General features: G+C 43.0%; 1 protein-coding gene across 1 annotated transcript in view; it reads right to left on the minus strand.

The window, feature by feature from the left end:
* The window catches only part of MSN (moesin), an 80,361-nt gene extending 60,963 nt beyond the window's left edge, over positions 1-19,398 (minus strand). Inside the window, exon 1 of the mRNA XM_077146874.1 lies at positions 19,171-19,398. Within this exon, the coding sequence (XP_077002989.1) occupies positions 19,171-19,182 (12 nt within the window). The 5' untranslated portion in view covers positions 19,183-19,398. The remainder of the gene's footprint in view (positions 1-19,170) is intronic.
* Between the last annotated feature and the right edge of the window lie 431 nt (positions 19,399-19,829).

Consider the following 19,829-nt stretch of genomic DNA (forward strand, 5'->3'; position numbering starts at 1 on the left):
ATACAATATGTGATGATATTGTCAGCCATTGATTGTACACTATGTGTGGACGGTATGTGTGAGGATGTGTCAAAAAATATTTTTTTAAAAAAACTCTCTCCCAGCTTCCTAACCCCAGAATTTCCTTTTCTGAGGCTCAACACCCTCAGATTCCAGAGAAACTTGCTCAAAGAGGCCCCTAATTGCTCTTTCAAGACTTTATTCCTGCCAAAGACTGAATTCCAGTGGAATATGGTGAAGGGAGACCTGCTCAATCCCTCCCTAAAAAAACAGCCCATGCAGGGCATTCTCACTCATGAGCTTCTCTTTCTCCAAGCTTTGAAGGGTTGCTGCCTTCCTAGTCCAAGTCTCATAAATTACCTCCCCTACCTGAGTTCACAGCCTGAAGGGATTATCAGTGACAGCATGAATGAGCCAGGAAGTAGAAATCTATTGCTTTCCTTTTCTCCACAAGGAAAAAGATCACTATTTTCTCCTTGAGGTTAGAGTCAGTTTTCCACATCTACAAAGAGTAATACCCTACGATGTACCCAGCAACAATAGCAATATAACATTTCACCTTGGAATTTCTTTTTGGCCATATTTACCTAACTATGTCTTTTTGGACTATCAGAAAAGCCAAGGGAGCTAGCAATTCCTGGGATCACATAGCTTAGGACAGGTAGCTTGGTGAAGTTTGTTATGGGTAGTTGGGAGTCAATTATATGGCAATGCCTCAGTGGTCCCAAACGGTGTATTAATGAGCTGTTCCACAAGCGTAAACTTTTCCTGACAACTGAAGCTTACCCTTTTAAGGATCATAACCATTTACAATGATGAGCTCTGTCTTTCATTCACTGACATACTCGACTGCTTTTGTCAACAGAGACAACATGATTTAAACTTCTCTGAGGACCTGAATCCTGTATGCTTGGTTTTTTACAGAGATAACATCCGAAAGCTTTCTAACATTACCTTGTCCAAGCTTCCCACCAGCTCTGAAGCTAGCATTATCATCCTCATTTTACCAATAAAGAACAAGTGGATCGAGGAGGTTAAGGGATTTCCCCAAGACCACACTGCCAGCAAGTGTTAAAACACAGGTCTTCCTATAAGCCCGGCCTGCTTGGAGATACTCTGAACCCAAGCCTTCTCAAGTAGCCCCCAAAAATTACTTTAAATGTTATTACCTTTCCCTTTTTGGATTCTGATCTCAAACCTAGTTCTCCCTCTACCCCCACAAGGATTCAGACAGCTCCAATCACTCAGATTCTGCAGGCAGCTTCCTGTTTGTCTGAAGGGGAAGGCAATAATGCCTAAAGAGGCCATAGACCCAGCCCAACCAGGGTCGACCTCTGGTGGCAGAGGCCCAGGATAAAAGGCTGGGCAAGCAAGAGGCTCCACTCCACCCACTGTAGAAGTCTGGAAACTAAGAAGACAAGAAAAGGGTGGTGCCTGCAATGAGTGGGCAGAAAAAAGCAGGCATTTCTGGTAATTCTGCTTCTCCTCATCTGGACTGGTTCCTTCAACATAATCAATATCCTCAACCTAGCAAGCTTCTAAGATCATGAGCAGTCATAGGGCTGGAATTTTTTTCAAAATATACTGTATATTTATTTGCTATTCACAAATCACTATCTTCCTCAACTCTTCATCCCGGTGGCTCAACTACAGCTGAGCACTGTGCAAAATAAAATCTTCCCTGCCACTTTGGACAACATCCCTGGCACATGTTCGGGTAGGGGGAGGGGAGGAAGTAAGATTCAATTCCAGCTTCACTAAAAATTGACTCACCCTGCCACTGCTCTTCTTTGGGGAAGACTGACAAAGTCATATACCTACCACCCACCAATAACATACACATTTACACTCACACAGCTTCTTTCCTTAACCTCAGAGAACTCCAGCAGCCAGAGGGTTTATAGGGAACAGAGTTCTCAATCAGGTTCTATTTAGATCAAGCTATTCCAAACTAGCAAAACCACAGAATAGAGAGGGGGCTAAGCACACAAAAATGGTTTACCCTACCACCAATTGCTCCACTCAGAGCATTTAGGCACAAATAAAATTATAGCAATTTCTATATGTGGGGCCTACTCAGCTTAGAAAGGGAAAAGCTTTAGTCACCCTTCATTCCACACAAAGGATCCTCAAATCCCAGTTTCTTCAGAAATCCTTCCTTCTCAGGCAGGCAAATCCTTACACTGTCCTTTTTATTTTCCACTCAACAGAGTGTGGCCATTTATTTGTGAAGATTTTAAATGTATTGTCCATTTAATAATTTGCTTATTAATGAGCCCATACAGTCCTTAAAATCTAATTTGACATGGAAAGATGGCCACCACATACGAAAGGAAAAAAACCAAGATGCAGAGCAGTAGGGATTGTATAATCCCATTTGTGTAATGTGTATCTTTAAAAATATATGGTAGGCAGGTAACGGTGGCTCAGCGGCAGAATTCTCACCTGCTATGCCAGAGACTTGGGTTCGATTCCCAGAGCCTACCCATGCCAAAAAAAAAAAAAAGTATATGGGGTATGTTCAGTCAAACAATCCAGAAAAGAAAAGACAAATACTATATCACCAATATGGACTAACTATAATGTACAAACTGACAATTGAATTCGAGAACATAGGTTATCTGGTGAACGCCCCATGTAAAGGTTCCTAGGTAGTAAACTCTTATAGCAGTCACATCTATTCTGGAGTTATAACTGTTATTACTGAATTTTGAGATGCTGTGCTCTTTGTATATAAGCCTGGGTATTGTGTGACAACTGGTCATTCCCTGGAACTTTGGGTATTGTGTGACAACTGAGATTCAGAGCTAGAGTTCTGCAGCTATGAAAGTTAGCATTACCCACACATAGCAACTGTTACAAATAGTGAAAAGTGATCAGACTTCAATTAGAGATATGAATGAAGCTGATCTGGTTTGGACCAAGGTAAATCAGACTAAAGAATAAAGGATATTTACTGTATTTTAAAACTTCATCTTCTGTATGAGACCAAAGGAAAAGATAGTTATTTGATACAAAACTTATATTTTCTGTAGCACACTATATAATTTACCATGTATGGTCAGCTTATTCAAACACCATAATTACATATCAACTTGATAGGGAGTGAGATCTTCTTGGTTTGTACAGGATGGTGTGACGCCCTGATGCATCCCAGAGTAATCTGGGCAGGAGATTAAAAAGTATTTACAAAAGGCCCCTTGAGGGAGTGGGGAAAAAGTGGACATATTAAAATTCCCCACCTGGGGTACACCTGATATCCTTGCAAGCATTAGGGACTGCCAATTTGATGGGCCAGGCCCTCAATCTTGGGGCTGGCCCTTATGAAACATATTCCTGCAAAGGAGAAGCTAAGCCTACTTATGATTATATCTAACAGCCACCCCAGAGAACCTCTTTTGTTGCTCAAGTGTGGCCTCTGTCTCTAAGCCAACTGCACAGGTAAACTCACTGTCCTTCCAGCTATATGGGACATGACTCCAGGGATGTAAATTTCCCTGGCAATGTGGGACATGACTCTCAGGAATGACCCTGGCCCTGGCATTGTGGGATTGAAAGATTTCTTGACCAAAAAGGAGAAGAGAAATGAAACAAAATAAAGTTTCGGTAGCTGAGAGATTTCAAATAGAGTTAAGAGGTCATTCTGGAGGTTATTCTTTTGGTACACTGGTGTATCTAAAGGGAAATACCTAAATGATTGAACTGTAATCCAATAGCCTTAATTCTTGAAGATCATTGAATAACCACAGAGCTTTTAAGGTCTGTCCGTGTGAGTGTGAAAACCTTGTGACTGATACTTCCTTTATCCTGTGTAAGGACTGATGAGTAAGAAAGACAAAAAAATAAGTAAACAATGGGGGGGATGGGGAGATGGGATGCTTTGGGTGATCTTTTTACTTTTATTTTTATTTTCTTTATAAAAAAAAACAGAACTCCTATTTGGAATGATGGAAATGTTTTGGTAATGGATGTTGGTGACAGTAGCACAACACTGTGAATATAATTAACAGCATTCAAATACATATCTGAATGTGGTTAAAATGGGAAATATTATATTGCATGTATGTTAATAGGATAAATTTTTTTACATCCATGAATCCACACTATACAGTGAACCCCAAGTTAAACCATGGATTATAGTTAATAGTACAATTATAAAAATGTGCTTTCACCAATTGTAATAAATGTACCACAGCAATGCAAGGCGTTATTAATAGGGTAGTATATGGGAATTCTGTATTTTACGCATGATTTTTCTGTAAACCCACAATTTCTCTCATGAAAGTTAAAAAAAAAAAGTACATGGGTATAGTCTCTGCTTTAGGTGATAAAAAACCTGAAGTAATGGATGTTGGTGATAATAGCCCAATAATGTGAATGTAACAAATACCACTGAATTTTACACTTTAAAGTGGCTAAAATGCAAAATTTTGAGTTATATATGTTGTTACTACTATAAAGTTAAAAATATGCATATAAATGCATTTAAAAAACAAATCTAAGTTCACAAACCTAGTTCTCTGGAGAGTAGAATCAGGAACAGAAAACAGGAGACTTTAATTTTTCAGTGCTATTTCTTTTCTTACATAAAATATGTATTAATTTCATAATGGAAAAAAATCCAAAATTATAAAGTCTGTCTTTATTTAAATCGGCACTCACAAACAGCAGGAATTGTTAGCTAAACATTCCTTATACAATGTTTAGCTCAGCACTGCAAAAGAAGATGGAAAAAGTCCTTTAATGGCAAGGTGACCTTCAGAGCCTCTCTCTATATCAGAGCATCTGACTCTGTCTAGTAGGCCTAAGCTGGTACCTCCAGAACACTGGTCACACTCCTCTCTAGGAAGTAGGTGGGCCAAAGTCTCCTCCTATTACCCCCAAATGAGTATAACTTGACCAAAACATGTCCAAAATCTGCAGAAATATGCATCTCTGAGCCCTAAGGCAAATTAGATGGTGGTGGTGGTAGTGGTGGTGATGGCAACAGCAGCAACAGCAGGAGTGGGCAACAACTGAGGCCTCAGCAAGATAATCCCAGGGACTGCCCTGTGGCCCTCCATGGTCTGTGCCTGGTTCTACCCATCCCTGAGCACAGGGTCCAACTCATTTCCTATACCTCAGGGCACAGGCCTCTCAGAATTAGATTACACAATGCAGCCCTACCTGCTGGCCATGGACACAATGAGGGATGCACATACAAAAAGAAAATTTTTAACTGGGTATTGCTTCAAATTATGTACTCTAGTACCAAATTCTGGGCTATTTCATAAAGGACGATAGAAATGCTTGCATGACTGCCTCTTAATTTGAACTTTTAATTTGAACATTCTCCTTGGTACAAACACTACTACCTTATGTGAAGATATGGGAAAAGGGAGTTGAAATTGACTGTGAACAAGCTGGCCACTCACAGGTAAACAGGCTTAGATGCACAAGAGGAACAATTTCTCCCCATTTCCTGGCACTACTTAGCTCCATTTTGCCAAGGCCCAACCAGGTCAATTAGGTAATTCCTGGTGGGTCACTGGAGCTGTTGTTTGGCTTTCTGGTAGACCTAGCCAAAGGCCTTTAAAGAAGACAATTCCAACTTGACAATAGTAGCTATTAATTTATCTCTTAGACAAATATTTATTAAGCAAGTATTCTATGCCAGGTACCTCTAGTGATACAGTGGAGAGTGGGTAACAATCCCTGTTCTCAAGAAGCCTTATAATCTGGTAGGTTATGTTAATATAACATACTCCTGAGAGTCCTGGTTTCAAGGCTTGACTCACTGTGACCTTGGGCAAGTCTTGTTTGCCCAAGACATATTTTCCCACTTGTCCTTCTAACAGGGAATTGTAGGCATGGGGCCAGGAGGCCTGAAAGGTACCCATTTTCACTGTGGCTTCTATAAATACTTCCACCTCTAGCTGAAGGGATGCTAGCATACCCTCTTCTTTAATACCATTCATTCTATGCTAAAGAGCTAAGAAGGAGGTGCCTCCTTCTATAGCCATTCATGAGAACTTTTGAGCAGGAATGTTCTGGACCCAGCCAGAGTCATGCTGGTCAGGTGAGTGGGGAAACAGATTGGGCAAATGAGGCAACTTCCCTGCATATTTCCTACTAAAAGCACCAGGCTGTGGAGCACCTAGGAAATGCTTGCTTAGAGAAACCATGGCATATGGCATTCAGGACTCAGAGATTTGTTGGAAACCACATATAGGAGAGAACTTTAAGAGGCTAACTGGAAAATATTTCTAGGGTCCACCCTCTACTCTCCCTCAACTGTGTCTGGCACTTCACAGAACACTCTCAGATGCATTAGTGTACAATCCTATACTGTTCCTATTTTATAGATAGGTCTGGAATGATTTAAGAAGTTTGCATTGTTATATCAAAGTCAGCAAGGCTCTCTCTATATGGGCTAACTTTCAAATAGGCCTCTCATCCTTATAGGTGCAAATGCACCCTGCCTTTCTCTAAGGTATATTTTGTCAACTACTACTGCCTAATAGGTTTAACCAGGTACTCAACAAATACTCTTGACTTAAAGGACAACTAAATCCCTGACTTACATTACTGCTTCTCTTCCATCTCCTTGTCTATCACTGATAATAGGCTCTTCTAAGACCTGACCATCTCTCACCAACTCTACCTGTACAATGGCCCCTTCTTGAGGCAAGGGGAGTTAACAGATTTCAAACCTACCAGTTTATTGAAGGAGAAAATGGTGGGGAGTGGAGACAATGGCAATATTATGTGATATAACAGAAGTTCTTACAAAGTACACTGAACACATAAAAAACAGTATACAAATTTTACCTGTGGGTATTAAAGAACGCTTCCAGTGGAGGTTACATGGGGGTGAAGGAGAAATAAAGGAAGAGGTACCTGACATTTCAGGCTGAAAGAATGAGCATCTACAAAGACAAGAGAGATATGGATTATTTGAGGAAACTTAATTCCACAGTGCTAGGGCAGAGGGTACTTGAGGAGACAAGTGGGAGCTGATGGTAGAGAGGGAGCTAGGTATCAAAGAACCTTATGTGCCAATGTTAAGGGGCTTAGATTTTTCTCACATTCACATTCACTGCATTGTTACAAAAGTTTTTAGTGATATGTTAAGTGGGGAAAAGAAGCAGGGTTTTTTAAATTATTGTACTATGAAAAATAAGATATATATGAGATGTGACAAGAAATATACACAATTAATAATTATTGTGTTAAAAGAGTGAGTTTATGGAATATTTCTCTCTTTTCTAAACTTTGTCATATGCCACATTGAGTTTTACAATAAAGGGAAAGAAAAGAGTAAAGGAATCACTTTTCTTCCATTTGGTTTCACTTTCCTTCTCCCATTCTACCATATTCACCTACTTGCATATCTTCCCTCACCAAGAGCCATTGACCTACTGCCTGCAATTGGCATCCTTAACAACCTATGGTAGGCCTATAGGAAAAAGAGGCTAACAACAAGGCACCTGCTCCCAGAAGACAAGCTCCTACAAGGCCCAGAAGCCATTCCAGCTCAGTGCTGGGGAAGAACTTGCTCTGAGCAGCGCTGTCAAGCTCTACCCAGCTAAACCTCCTGTGGTTAAACTACCCTAGGAACTTGTTCACAAAGGAAGGAAGATTAAGGCCAAGAAGACTTCTATCTTGCCCTTCCTCCACTGTCTCACAGCAGGTGAGTGTATCCTCTTCATGCCCAGTTACTAGGTGGCTGAAATACAGCCTGGGGCCCTTTTTCACAAGCAAGTGCTTCACAAAATGTCAGTAGGGAGGAAGAGGACAAGAAAGAGAAGAAAGAAGAATGGTGAAAACAGATCTAGTCAAGGTTATACTATACCCAAGGAGTTGCTCTATACCCCATTTCACAGGAAATTCAGAAATCCCTCTCCTTTGATGTACAAGCCTAACACCAAAGGAAGCCATGTTCACAAAATGCAAGATCAGCTAAAGACTGAATGTTAGAAGGGTAACAATCTCTCTGACTAGAAACTACCCCCCTTCACTCCACCATGTTCACATTACCTAGCTCTCTCCATCCAAGGGCAAGATAGACAGCAGTGACTCAGACAAAAAAAGGGGAAAAGGAGCTTAGTAACTTAAGACTAAGCCAAAAGCAATTCCATAGCTCTAAAGAGAGGGGGTGTTGTGGGGGAAGTGGGCAAAGGAAGTCAAATCTCATTTGCATTCAGTTTTGGTTTGTTTCTTGGGCTTCCCCTTCCTTGCTGGAACGATGACCAATGGAAAGGTCTTCTATTCTTCCTAGAGTCACCAATGACCAAAAATAGACAGCAACTGTAGTGTGCAGATTGGACTCCAAGGCCCCCTCCAAAGCACTTAGCCAGCAATTGTCTCTCCATGTCAGGATTCCCACAGGGAGTTCTGTGGTGGGTAGATGCAAAACTTTCAGAGCAGAACTCACTGAAATAGGGAGGACTACTTACACATTGATATCCAGGGGAGAAAAAGACACCCTCGATGCCATTCTAAAGGGAAGAGGGATCTTTCAAATGATCCCTGCTCTTTGTTCTGTTACACTCTTTCTAATAACCACTTACAATGCTTTTAAAGAATGAGCAAAGAATGTCAGAAAAAGCCAACATCCATATTTGACAGATAAAGAAACTAGGACCCAAAAAGGGTCTCACCCAAGGTTACATAGGCAGAGACTAAAATCCAGATATACTGATTCAGTCTACTATTTTTTCTATTATACCATTTCTACTTAAAATCATCAAAAAATTTCATAAATTCATGCAGACAGGCATCCAAAGCTGGAGATAGATGATAATTAATATTTTAAAACTTTAACTTATGTGTGACACTAAAGCAAGAAGTGTTTATTTGGTACAAAATTTATATTTTGACTAGTGCATTTCCTAATATAACTTATGTGGACAGCTTTATCAAATACTATAAGTACATGGAACCTCGAGTAGGGCATGAGATTTTGTAGGTTTGTCCAGAGTGATGCCCCAATAAATCCCAGGGTGATTTGAACAGTGAATAAAAAAAGTATTTGCAAAGCCCCATTGGAGGAATGGAGAGAAAGGGGGAAATCTCAGCTTTCCCAAGTGGAGAATTCTTGATATTCTCACAAGCAGTGGGGACAACCAAAGCAATAGGTGGAGCCCTCAATTTGGGGTTTTTTCATATGAAACTTAACCCCACAAAGGGTAGGCTAAGCTTACTTAAAATTAGGCCTAAAAGTCACCCCCAGAGAACCTCTTTTGTTGCTCAGATGTGGCCTCTCTCTCTCAACCAACACAACAAGCAAGCCCACTCCCTTCCCCCTCTCTGTAGGACATGACTCCCAGGGGTGTGGACCTTCCTGGCAGCATGGAACAGAAATCCTAGAATGAGTTGGGACTCAACATCAAAGGATTGAGGAAACCTTCTCGACCAAAAGGGGGAAGAGTGAAATGGGACAAAATAAATTGTCAATGGCTGAGAGATTCCAAACAGAGTTGAGAGGTTATCCTGGAGGTTATTCTTATGAATTAAATAGATGTCACCTTTTTGGTTAAGGTGTAATGGAGAGGTTGGAGAGAACTGCCTGAAAATGTAGAGCCGTGTTCCTGTAGCCATGTTTCTTGAAGATGATTGTATAATGATATAGCTTTCACAATGTGACTGTGTGATTATGAAAACCTTGTATCTGATGCTCCTTTTTTCTACCTCAATAACAGATGAGTAAGACATATGGATTAAAAATAAATAAATAATAGGGGGAGCAAATGTTAAATTTAATAGATTGAAATGCTAGTGATCAATGAAAGGGAGGGGTAAGTAGAATGGTATGTATGAATTTTTTCTGTTTTCTTTTTATTTCTTTTTCTGAATTGATACAAATGTTCTAAGAAATGATCATGATGATGAACATATAACTGTGATGATATTGTGAGTTACTGATTATATATCAAGAATGGAATGATCATATGGTAAGAATGCTTGTGCTGGTATATTGCTATGCTGAATAAAAAAAAAAAAAGATCTCAGTTCTTCTAACCTAGGGTTAGACAGCTCAGAACTGGGGAGAGAACCAGAGCAACCTTGGACCCAACTCACTCAAGAAAGCCAAGTAAGAAGGCTAGGCATACAAAAGGCACACACACACACACAACTGGACTTACCAACTGTTGGTACAATTGTTGACTGAATGCTTTGGGTGGGGCCTTGGAGTCCAACCTGCAGACTACTTCACCCACCCCCAAGGAACAAATTCAGATATTAAGAGCCCCAGCCCCACCCAACCCCCATACTCTGAGCCTTTCAAGCCAAACAAGACCACTCCCAGAGTGTAAGACGTCACAGGGAGGTTACAAGCACAGTCAAGAAGGCAAGAAGTGTTAAGATAGCGGGGTGGAGAAATCACAGTCATTCTAGATTTTCCCATTTTCCGCTCTCCTCCACTCCTCCCCCCATCACAGAGCTTTAACAAGGACAGAATTTGCAGGTGGTACTGTATAAAGCTGAGGAAGGCCTTCCCTTGACCAAAGGAGAACAGAGGATTAGTTGGGCAGGTCCAAGGGTGGTATGGGGGAGGGGTTGAAGGGAAAAAACAGCCAAATAAGGCAGATTTTATTAGTAGGGAATCATCAGGAAAGGTTCCAGAAGCTGATGTCGCAGGGAAGAAGCCTTTAGTCATCGGTTTCCTCTGGCAATTGGCCCAAGGCCAGGAGGCAAACTCCCAGCCCTAGGAAAATGCCCAGGCTATGGCAGAGAGAAAGGCAACTGGCTAGATTTTTCCCAGGTCCACCTCCAGTGCTGCTGTAACAGTTCTCCAAGTACCCAAGAAGACAGGGTCAAAAATGTACCTGCCAAACATATACTGACTCTACCACGGCCCAAGTGCCAAAGGGAATGGGAAAACTGGGGCAGGGGGCTTTACTCCACTTTGTTTATGTATTTCCAATATTACAGATATTTTCATTTTAGAGAAAAGGAAGATTTCAAAGGCAAAGAAGTCAAATGACTTTTGTTCTCAGTAAAGGAATTTCTGTGGAATAGTTAATCTAGCAGGCATATTTACAGTAATTTGGAAAGGAGTTTAGCTCACTTAAAAACCTTGAAAATAGCAAAGATTTATAGCTTAACTAGTGACACCCAAATTGTCGTTACCATGACGCCCCCCCCAACTTCATACCACAGATTAGTCAACCCCAGTTAAAGATTACAATAGGTAAGAGCCTCTTGGTGTACTTCATCTAATCTCCAAAATGAGATTTCTGAAAAAGGATGGGGAATGGGATAGATTAGACACAGACTGTAGGATATAAAACCAGGAACCTTATCAAAACACATAATTGGAGAAAAATAAGATTTGACCTACCCAGGTATTTAAGGGAAGCCAGGACTAAAGAGAGGGAAGGAAATACTAACCATGCCTGTTCCCCTTCTTATATCCTGGTCCCTATCACTACCCACAAAAGAATTTCTCAGTATTACACTGTTTGTATACCAGAAATATCTACATTTCAACTCTTCTCTCATTAGGCCCTGACCAATACTCTATCCACATGTATCTACCTAATATTAAATTCCATAATATAGAAGGATCACTAGGAATGGGGAGAAACTTCAGTTTTCAAAGTCACCAATCACAGCACTTCCCAGCTAAACAGCACTGCTATGCAAGCACAGAACCATTCACCATGCCAGTGACTTAGGAGTTGTCAAAATTTACTTTATGCCACAACAAGACAATTCAGTGAAGCATCAGATTTGGTGTCTGTCATTAGGAACACTCAAAGGGCTGTGCTTCAAAAGTCACCTAAATATTCTTTCTCCAAGTTCAAAGCCCAGATGCTACAGCTAGGCCCAGAAGGAAAATGCTACATTCCTCAACCTATCACAAGCACACACTAAGAAACCCTCCCCTCAATCCCCAACCTTTCCAAAATCACTGAGACAAACTTACAGCATAGGCCATTAGAAGATTTGAAAGCTGTTTCTTGGCTTCTGGCCTAGAGTCACCACCAAGTTCTATCTATGCCTTAATTTAGCTCATAAGCAAAGGTGAAAGAAGGAGCCTCTCACATACTTACTCGGGCAAGAAAGGCACCAGCAATTTTTAGTTAATTCTCCAAGTTCTGAGAAACTCAAGGTATAGTCTCAAGGAGGTTTGGTCAATTGAGAAAGGACTGCTTCCTCCAACTGAACCTAGAAAGAACAACTTGGTCTGTGATCACGTGCACTTTTTTGAAGCCCCCCTTGAAACAGTCAGCACCTCAAGCCTCTTCTCATTTCAGATAAATTCACTTTAAGGTGATCTAAGGCCAACTCGTTTTCCCCATGTACCAACCACATTACTCTCACCTAGAATGGCCATTCACCTCAAGTGTGGCCATCTTTCAAGGCTCCAATCACATTCAAGTAAATTCCCCTCTCCTCAAAGCCTACAGGAAGTACATATTTATCTCAAACTGTTTTTAAGTGAATTAGCCCTAAATTCCCAGTTAAATAGGAAATCTCTGAAGGCAGCAATTATGTCCTCCATTCATTTCTTTATATTCCTTACAGTAAATAGTACATAGAAGCCACTCAATAAATGCTGCAAATGTAGCTGCCTGCCTTCTCCTTTCTCACACATCCCATCTAGCACAGGGTTGGACATAGAATAGTTGAATAATTATAATAACTAACACTTGTGTAGCATTTGTTAGATGCTAAAGTCAGTTCTAAGTGCTTAACATTAATTACTTTATTCCTCACAAAAACTCTAGTAGACAGGTTCTATTATCATCCTCATTTTACAGTTGAGGAATATGAGGCACAGAAATTAAGTAACTTGCCCAAGGCTATATAACTAGTCAGTCAAAGAGCTGGAATTTGAATCCAGACAATCTAGCTTCAGATTCTGTGCTTTTCACCACTAGTTTATCCTATCTTTCTATGAGCCAGGTCCTTTATTCAGATAGCTACCTGTCCTAGGTTTTGCCTACCAGCACCTAGAGGTTTGTGGTGAGGGTTTGAGGCCAGGATACCCCGGTCCATATTCAAATAGTTGCTGCAGCAGCAAATACTGTCACGAAATTGGAAAGGAAAATATCATAATACTCTCCTAACACACGGGACAGGTCAAGCTGGAGCATCAAATCAGAATACAAAGGGGTCTGAGCTCAAAATTTAAAAGGGCAAAGAGAAAGCTGAGAATCTGGGTGAGAGGGGAAGGAAGAAAAGAAAGTCATTCTGAGGACCTAGAAGAATTGAGTCACCTACTTACTGAAACCTGCTACAGCAGAAGCTGTTTAGGGGAATTCCATTACAGCCATCTTGCTAATATAATCATCACAGAGACAATTCTCTGAAGTCTGCATCCCCTGGATAAAAAGAGTCATTGTTCCAAGGCAGGCAAATCCAGTGGGAGAACACTAGCTTGGGAATCAGGAAAACCAAGCTCTCCTTTCAGTGCTATTACCAACTTTATGTGACCCTGAAAAAGTTGCTATGGATACAGAGAAGAAATTACTCCATAAAGACTGTCTTAGGACACAGTAAGGCCTAGATCAAAGCAGGAAATGTGACTAGTAACTGTTCCCCAACTCCCTTCAGCCTACACATCTGTCTTCTGCTAACTTCAGAGCCAAAGCAACTTACCTTCCTGAGAAGTGCTACAAAGAGTTCCTATCGTATGGTCAGAGCTTTAACCATCTCCATATAAGGTAGCCTTGGAGGTCAGCTCTACACACTAGAAGGCTTGCTCTTCCCATGGCTATAATTACACCATGTTCTAGTCACCCCAGCATGGAAGGGGAAAATGCAGCAGACCCTCCCTGCAGTGAGTGCCATTTAGAAGGTAGGCATTCAAAGTTTCTACCCTACACTAGGGGCCAGACAAGTTAGATTTTAGTCCTAGATCTATCATCAGTCCACTTTTTGACCTTAGGCAAATCCCTTCCTTTTCTGGGCTTTGGTGTTGTTATCTAAAACACAAAGCCTGAACTAGAAGGTTTAAGGCCAGTTCAGTCGCTCTGTGGTTCTAAACCGAGACCATCAACAACAATCAGCTAAAGGGAAGCTTAAAACTTGGGATGCTCTGAGTCATCCAAAGTGCAGATGCATTTGAAATACAGCACCCCACAACAGTCAGCCCCAGCTCACTGGTGGTAGACACTTAGGTTTATGCCCACCACCTCCTCAATATCTACCAGTACATCTAGCCATCACACAACAGGTTAGAAGAAAATTTGAAACATCACCAAGTAGCTTCCTAGTCTTTCAGCCGAACCACAGGAAGGTCTATGCTTCTGCCAGGGGTGGAGGGTGGTGGTCTGGGGGGGCGGTATCTATGCTACTCTCAGGAAGGCATTTGGAAATGTGGGAGGAAGGGAGGGAAATTCATGAAGCTTTCAGTATTTGACCAAAGCTTTTCAGTCAGTACACAGCCTTCATAATACTGGTTTCTTTTTTGTTCCTCAGTAAGCAAAAACACACCCCTTTCCCCTCTATAGACTCAAAAAGAAACCAATGTTTTTGTTAGATCTACTAATAAAGCAAACCCTCCTTAGGTAGAAACTCTCCACAGTGAATTCAATATCCGAGAAGAAATAGTACTCCAGAGATATAGAGGGACATGAAGAAACTTTTTAGCAAGTTCTGTTCCACTTAGTATTCCCAGCATAGCCTGGAACATTGCCGGGCACATGGGAGGCACTTAAATATTCAGTAATGAATGATCGAAGAAATAAACATACAAATGGAAGGCTCAAGGTTCTACCATCAAGGCTCTCAAAAACATCAATACTGCAAGATTCCTTAGGATAGTATAGTTCCTTCATGACAAGCTGGAGAAACTGAGGGTCTGAGGTCTTGTTTAAAATCCACTTCATTTGGATTGCTTTACTGAAAGAAGGGAGAAAAAACTTTTTGCCTATTGTGTGCCAAGCATGAAAGATGAAAATTTTCAGTTCAGTCTTACTTTCCATTTCCTAACACCCATCTTCCAAAATTAATCGAGTCCTGAGCTAACCCTTCAAGTGACAATAATTTTACCTCAAATTAGAACCTGAATTAAAAAGTTTTTCAGCGTTATCAAGCATGAAATGGTAGGAAGGATGAACAGCAAAACCAGTCAGTCATGACAAGACCAAACCCTTCACTTGACCAACAGAAGGTCCAAAAGGAGTCCACCTTTGTACTCTTGCTTTTTGGGAAGAGTGGGGTAGAGTAGTGAGGAGAGGAGATTGTGCCTTGGGGAAGAGGCACATGATAAACTCAGTTCTATCTTTGAAAAATCAGAAACAGAATGTTCCCAACCTGTAATGATGCCAATTTTCAGAAACTCTGGCCATGACTGGCCAAACTCTGATAGTGTTGGTAGCCAGTTCTTTTTCCCTCTGGGGACCTTGAGTCCAGAAATCCCAACAGTGAGATCAAAGGAACCTAGACAGACTGAGGCAGGGGAATAGATCAAAAGACCTTTAAATTTAAATGCCCCTTCCATCTCTACCACTCAGTAAAGCTAGAGAGAAGTAAGAAGAATACCCCCAAAACAATCCACTGTTTCAGGTAGCTGGAGAATTATAATTGAAAATCAGCAGACTAGAGTCCAATATCGACTCTGTCATAGACTCAATGAGCAACCTTCCCTTCTCCAAGCACGACACAAAAGATTGTAGATTACTGTGCCTTTGAGGGTCCCACAAAGGCCCTCCTGCCCTATCAGCCCCTCTCTGCCCAGAGGGCTGTTCAAGGAAAAGCCTAAAGGAAATCTCCAAAATGATTCCTGCTTTTTGTCATCTGCACTTTCATTAAGGGCCAGGAAGACTGGAGAACCAAAGAAATGGAGAAATGCAGAATCCAAAGAGTCTCGCTCTCTCACACAATCTTCATTCCTTATCCCTGGCCTCACTCTGAAATCTTCAGACAGGACTGGTTCAAGGGTTAACAGACTGAGATTCTGCATTTTATTCTCGAAGTACCACTTTAGTGCCACTTGAGTGACTCAAGCAATGCAAGGAATGGCAGGAGAATAAACAGTCCACATAAGCCCTGTTAAAATTTAGCTTGAATGTGGACCCAGAAGTCCTCAAGTTCTTCAAGAAGCTGGGTTCAATGTCTGCTTGCACGGAGAGTCCTACTGAATGACAACTTGATTGCCTTTCCCCTGACCTGTTGAGCTAAGGCTGAAAACCCAGAAAACTGAAGAGTTTATATCAAAACTGACCCTCTAAACTAAGATCCAGATTCAAGTGCTAACTTTGCCACTGATATATTTCAGCACTCTAGGTCAGTCCGTCCTTATCTGTGGGTCTGCTTCCCCAGCTGTATAACAAGAATGATTGGACTTGATAGTTATGAGAAGACTTTTCAACACTGATGTTCAATAAACCCTAAATAATGAAACCAAAAATACAAGAATATCTCAATGAGTCAAAACATGCTATTTTTAGGGAATCTAACAGAGCCCTAAGGCCTTTTTGATCTAAAAAAAAAAAAGTTAAAGGGAGCAAGAAAGGGGAAAGATCTTTTCTATAATGTCTAATTGTCACCATAAAGCATAAATGGACATCAGTAAGCCTCTCCATTCTGGCACTAAAGCAGACTCAGTAAATAGGCTATCAGAAGCAGAGTCCAAGAGTTGGGGTCAGGGCAAGTTTTAACAGACTTAAGGGAGATTCACCTGACTAGAGGAGATAATTGGTAGTATAACTGAAACCAGTCCTGGAAAGACTGTAGACATGGTTAATATGAATGAAAGGGTTTGATTTTTTCTACTACTTTTCCCTATCTGTCATACTCCAGAAATAACTTAGAGCACACCAATAAAGAAAGGGTGAAGAATAAGGAATTTTTTCCCCTTCGTTAAAGTTACTGGCTGGTATTATGTTGACTAGGGTGTGCCCTTCAATGTCCCAGTACTAGGAGACACCTTGTAACACCCCCAACTCTCAGTAGGAGACCACACAAATGCCAACATTGATCAGTTTGCCCTTTTTTCTGGGGACCATGAAGCCTTAAGAACCAGGGGCAATTAGCTTTGGGTAAGAGAGGGAATTCAGACTTCAAGAACTCAATCAGTGGGTCAGAATAGGGGTTCAATGGGATGAACATGAAAAAACCTGGCCTGCAATCTTGGCTTTGTCACCAGGTGCCCTTAGATAGACCCTTTCCTGTGGGCCTAAACATCTTCGTTAGTTAAGAGGAAAAAAAAAAAAAGAGGGTTATACTGGATAAATAGTCTCTGAAGTCCCTTTCCAATTAAGAACCTATGGTCTTAACAGACATGATAAATAACTCTAATAACTCCTAAGAGTTGACCATTCCTTAAACCAAACAGCATGGAAAATTCTCCAGTCCTTCCAGTCTATCAAAATTCAGCCTTTTCCTCCAATTTGATTCAAGTTTCAGTCAACCTACATAAAAATATCTTCAGTATTCAGCTACCTTCAGAACGCTGGGCCTGACGACACACCGCCTCCAGTCTCTCTCTAGTCTCTCTCCATACCCAGGAAAACGATTACCATGTTGCCTTCATTGTCACTTTTGACCAAGATGGGATGGTTAAGGCAACATTGAGACAACTTTCAGGCCCATCAAGTTGCATTTACTGGTGGGATATCTCAGAATTGATAATGAGAGATGCCATTAGGTGAGAGGCCAAGGGGCAGTCTATTCCCAGAGACTGTGCACCACCACCTCCACTCCCCAACTCTTTAGGCAAAACAACACCTTAAGAGTCAACAGGTCAACCATAGAGAGGTAGATCCAAAGACAGATTCCTGGAAGGATCCTTACAAGCCTTTGTTTTGGCTGAGAAAATGTCTTGTTTTGTTCTTTACCCTCTCTTTTTCAAAGCCCTCTCTTTTCATTCTCTTACACGTGTAAGGGGGGAGGTGTTTGTGCGAAAGTGTGGCAAAGCCCACATCTTAAAACCACCAGTAATTTAAAAGAGAGATGGTGAAAGAGCATACTTAGTTGAAAACTTGATGTTTCTGAGGGACAGGGTTCTGGAAAGGCAAGAAAGACCTGACAATGAGGTTGGAACACAGCAGTGTGGCAACCAAAGCTCAGCACACCCCAGAAGAACTGGGCCCTCCAATCCCTCCTCTCAGCCCAGAAGCCCTCAACCCTTCTCAACATTACTGGCCACTATCTCAACTCTATAAGGCTCAGGCAGTCTTACGGAGAGTAAGCCAAGCCCAACAAACTGCTTAGCCTAAGAGACTCAAGCCAGGGTGGTCATCAGGCCTGCCTGAGCAAGGCAAGGGCCCCAGCAGCCATTTGGCGTGACTTGCACAAAAGCAAGCAGGGCTCATTAGTCAGGCACACCCCTCCCTTGCCCCTCCCTCCTGGGCATCCGGCCCCCCTTAGGCCCCACTCCCAGAAGGTTTCTGCTCTTCTCAAAACAGCCTGTGGGGTGGAGATCAGATCCTTGAGGCAACAACCACTCCACAAAGGTGTGGCCCAGCAGGAGAGAACCCACACCTCACAGAACAGTCCTGAGGGAACAGGAGGGGATAGGGAGGCATTAAGTAATGAAAACGGCAGGGATTTCTTGGATAAATAGGAGGGAGAACCGAGTTCTCTCCCCCAGGACGTGGCGCAGGCCTCTATTCAGTATGGCGCCTAGTGAACTACTGTTGCTCCTGGGTAAAAGTCAGCAGCTTCTATGAGTCCCTCCATAACTCTCTCCTTCCCTCCTAGCGAGAAACAGCTGGGGTAGCCCGGGGGAGCGGAGGGGAGGGCGGCTGTGGGAAAGGTGAATGGGGGTGAGGGATCCGCCCTGGGAAGCTTCCTCCATTCTTCCCCCTTCTCTGTCCATGACCCTTCTAGGCCAGTAGCAGCCTTGCCCCAAAAAGGCACCAATTTCTAGGGAGGAGGAAGTGTTCCCCTCCAGACCCAAGTCTTCTCTCCCTTCAGGCCACAGCCCTTCAGGAGCAAGGGGAGACCCGGAACCTCAATGAAGCCTATGCCACTCCCGCATTGCCAACGCAGGGAACTGGAACCTGAGAAAGCGGCGGCCCAACCCCGTCCACACTTCTAGCACTGAGACCCCACCCCCACCCCTGAGGGCGCGCCAGACGGGTACCCCACTCCCGACCTCTCCCCACCCTGACCACTAAGTACCGCGCGGCGTCTCAGGTGGGCGGCTGGCCGGCTAAATCCCCGGCCATCAACTAAGGACCACAGCTAGAGCCCCCGGGATCGTCAGCGCCCACCGCCGGCACTCACCGTCTTGGGCATGGTGGTGGCTAAGGCAGAGGAGTTGGTGAAGTTTGGCCGGGAGCTGTCGGGCAGCGCTGGGCGCGTAGTACACAAGGCTCGGGCTCGGGGGGCTGGGGGAGGACCGGGGGCTCAAACTGGGTCCCTCTGTAGCGTCGGAGCGACTGCTCGGCTTCCTGCTAACGGGCCACGACTGCACAAACCCCACCCAGGAAAGAGCCGCCCCCGTCGCGCCGCCTGCTCCTTTATGTGGCCAGGCTTCCGCGCCGCTCCCCGCCCTTGTGCCCGCCTTCCAATCGGCTGCCGGCCTTGCCCCGCCCACCCAGCCCTACCCGGCCGGGCCACACCAACCACGTTGGGTTCTGAGCTCAGCCTTGGCTACCAGGAGGACTCACCCCCACCCTAGGCCCACCCTGCTCCTCTCCCACCCCTCCCTCATCGCTCCTAACCCTCCTGGTCCGGACTATCCGGCCCCACCCCCACTCGGAGTCCGTCCCCTGAGCCGCGCCCCAGCGGATGCTTACACCAACCCCTGCAGCAACTTTCCATTGATGGGAAACTCACTACCTACCAGGGTAGCCCATTCCTTTTCAAGAGAGCCCTGACTCTTAAACAGTCTCTCTTTGTGTGTTTCTGTACTCCTTTTCTTCGTGGCTTCTAGCAGTGGG

This window comes from Tamandua tetradactyla, chromosome X (genome assembly GCF_023851605.1).
Source record: "Tamandua tetradactyla isolate mTamTet1 chromosome X, mTamTet1.pri, whole genome shotgun sequence".
Taxonomy (NCBI): Eukaryota; Metazoa; Chordata; class Mammalia; order Pilosa; family Myrmecophagidae; genus Tamandua; species Tamandua tetradactyla.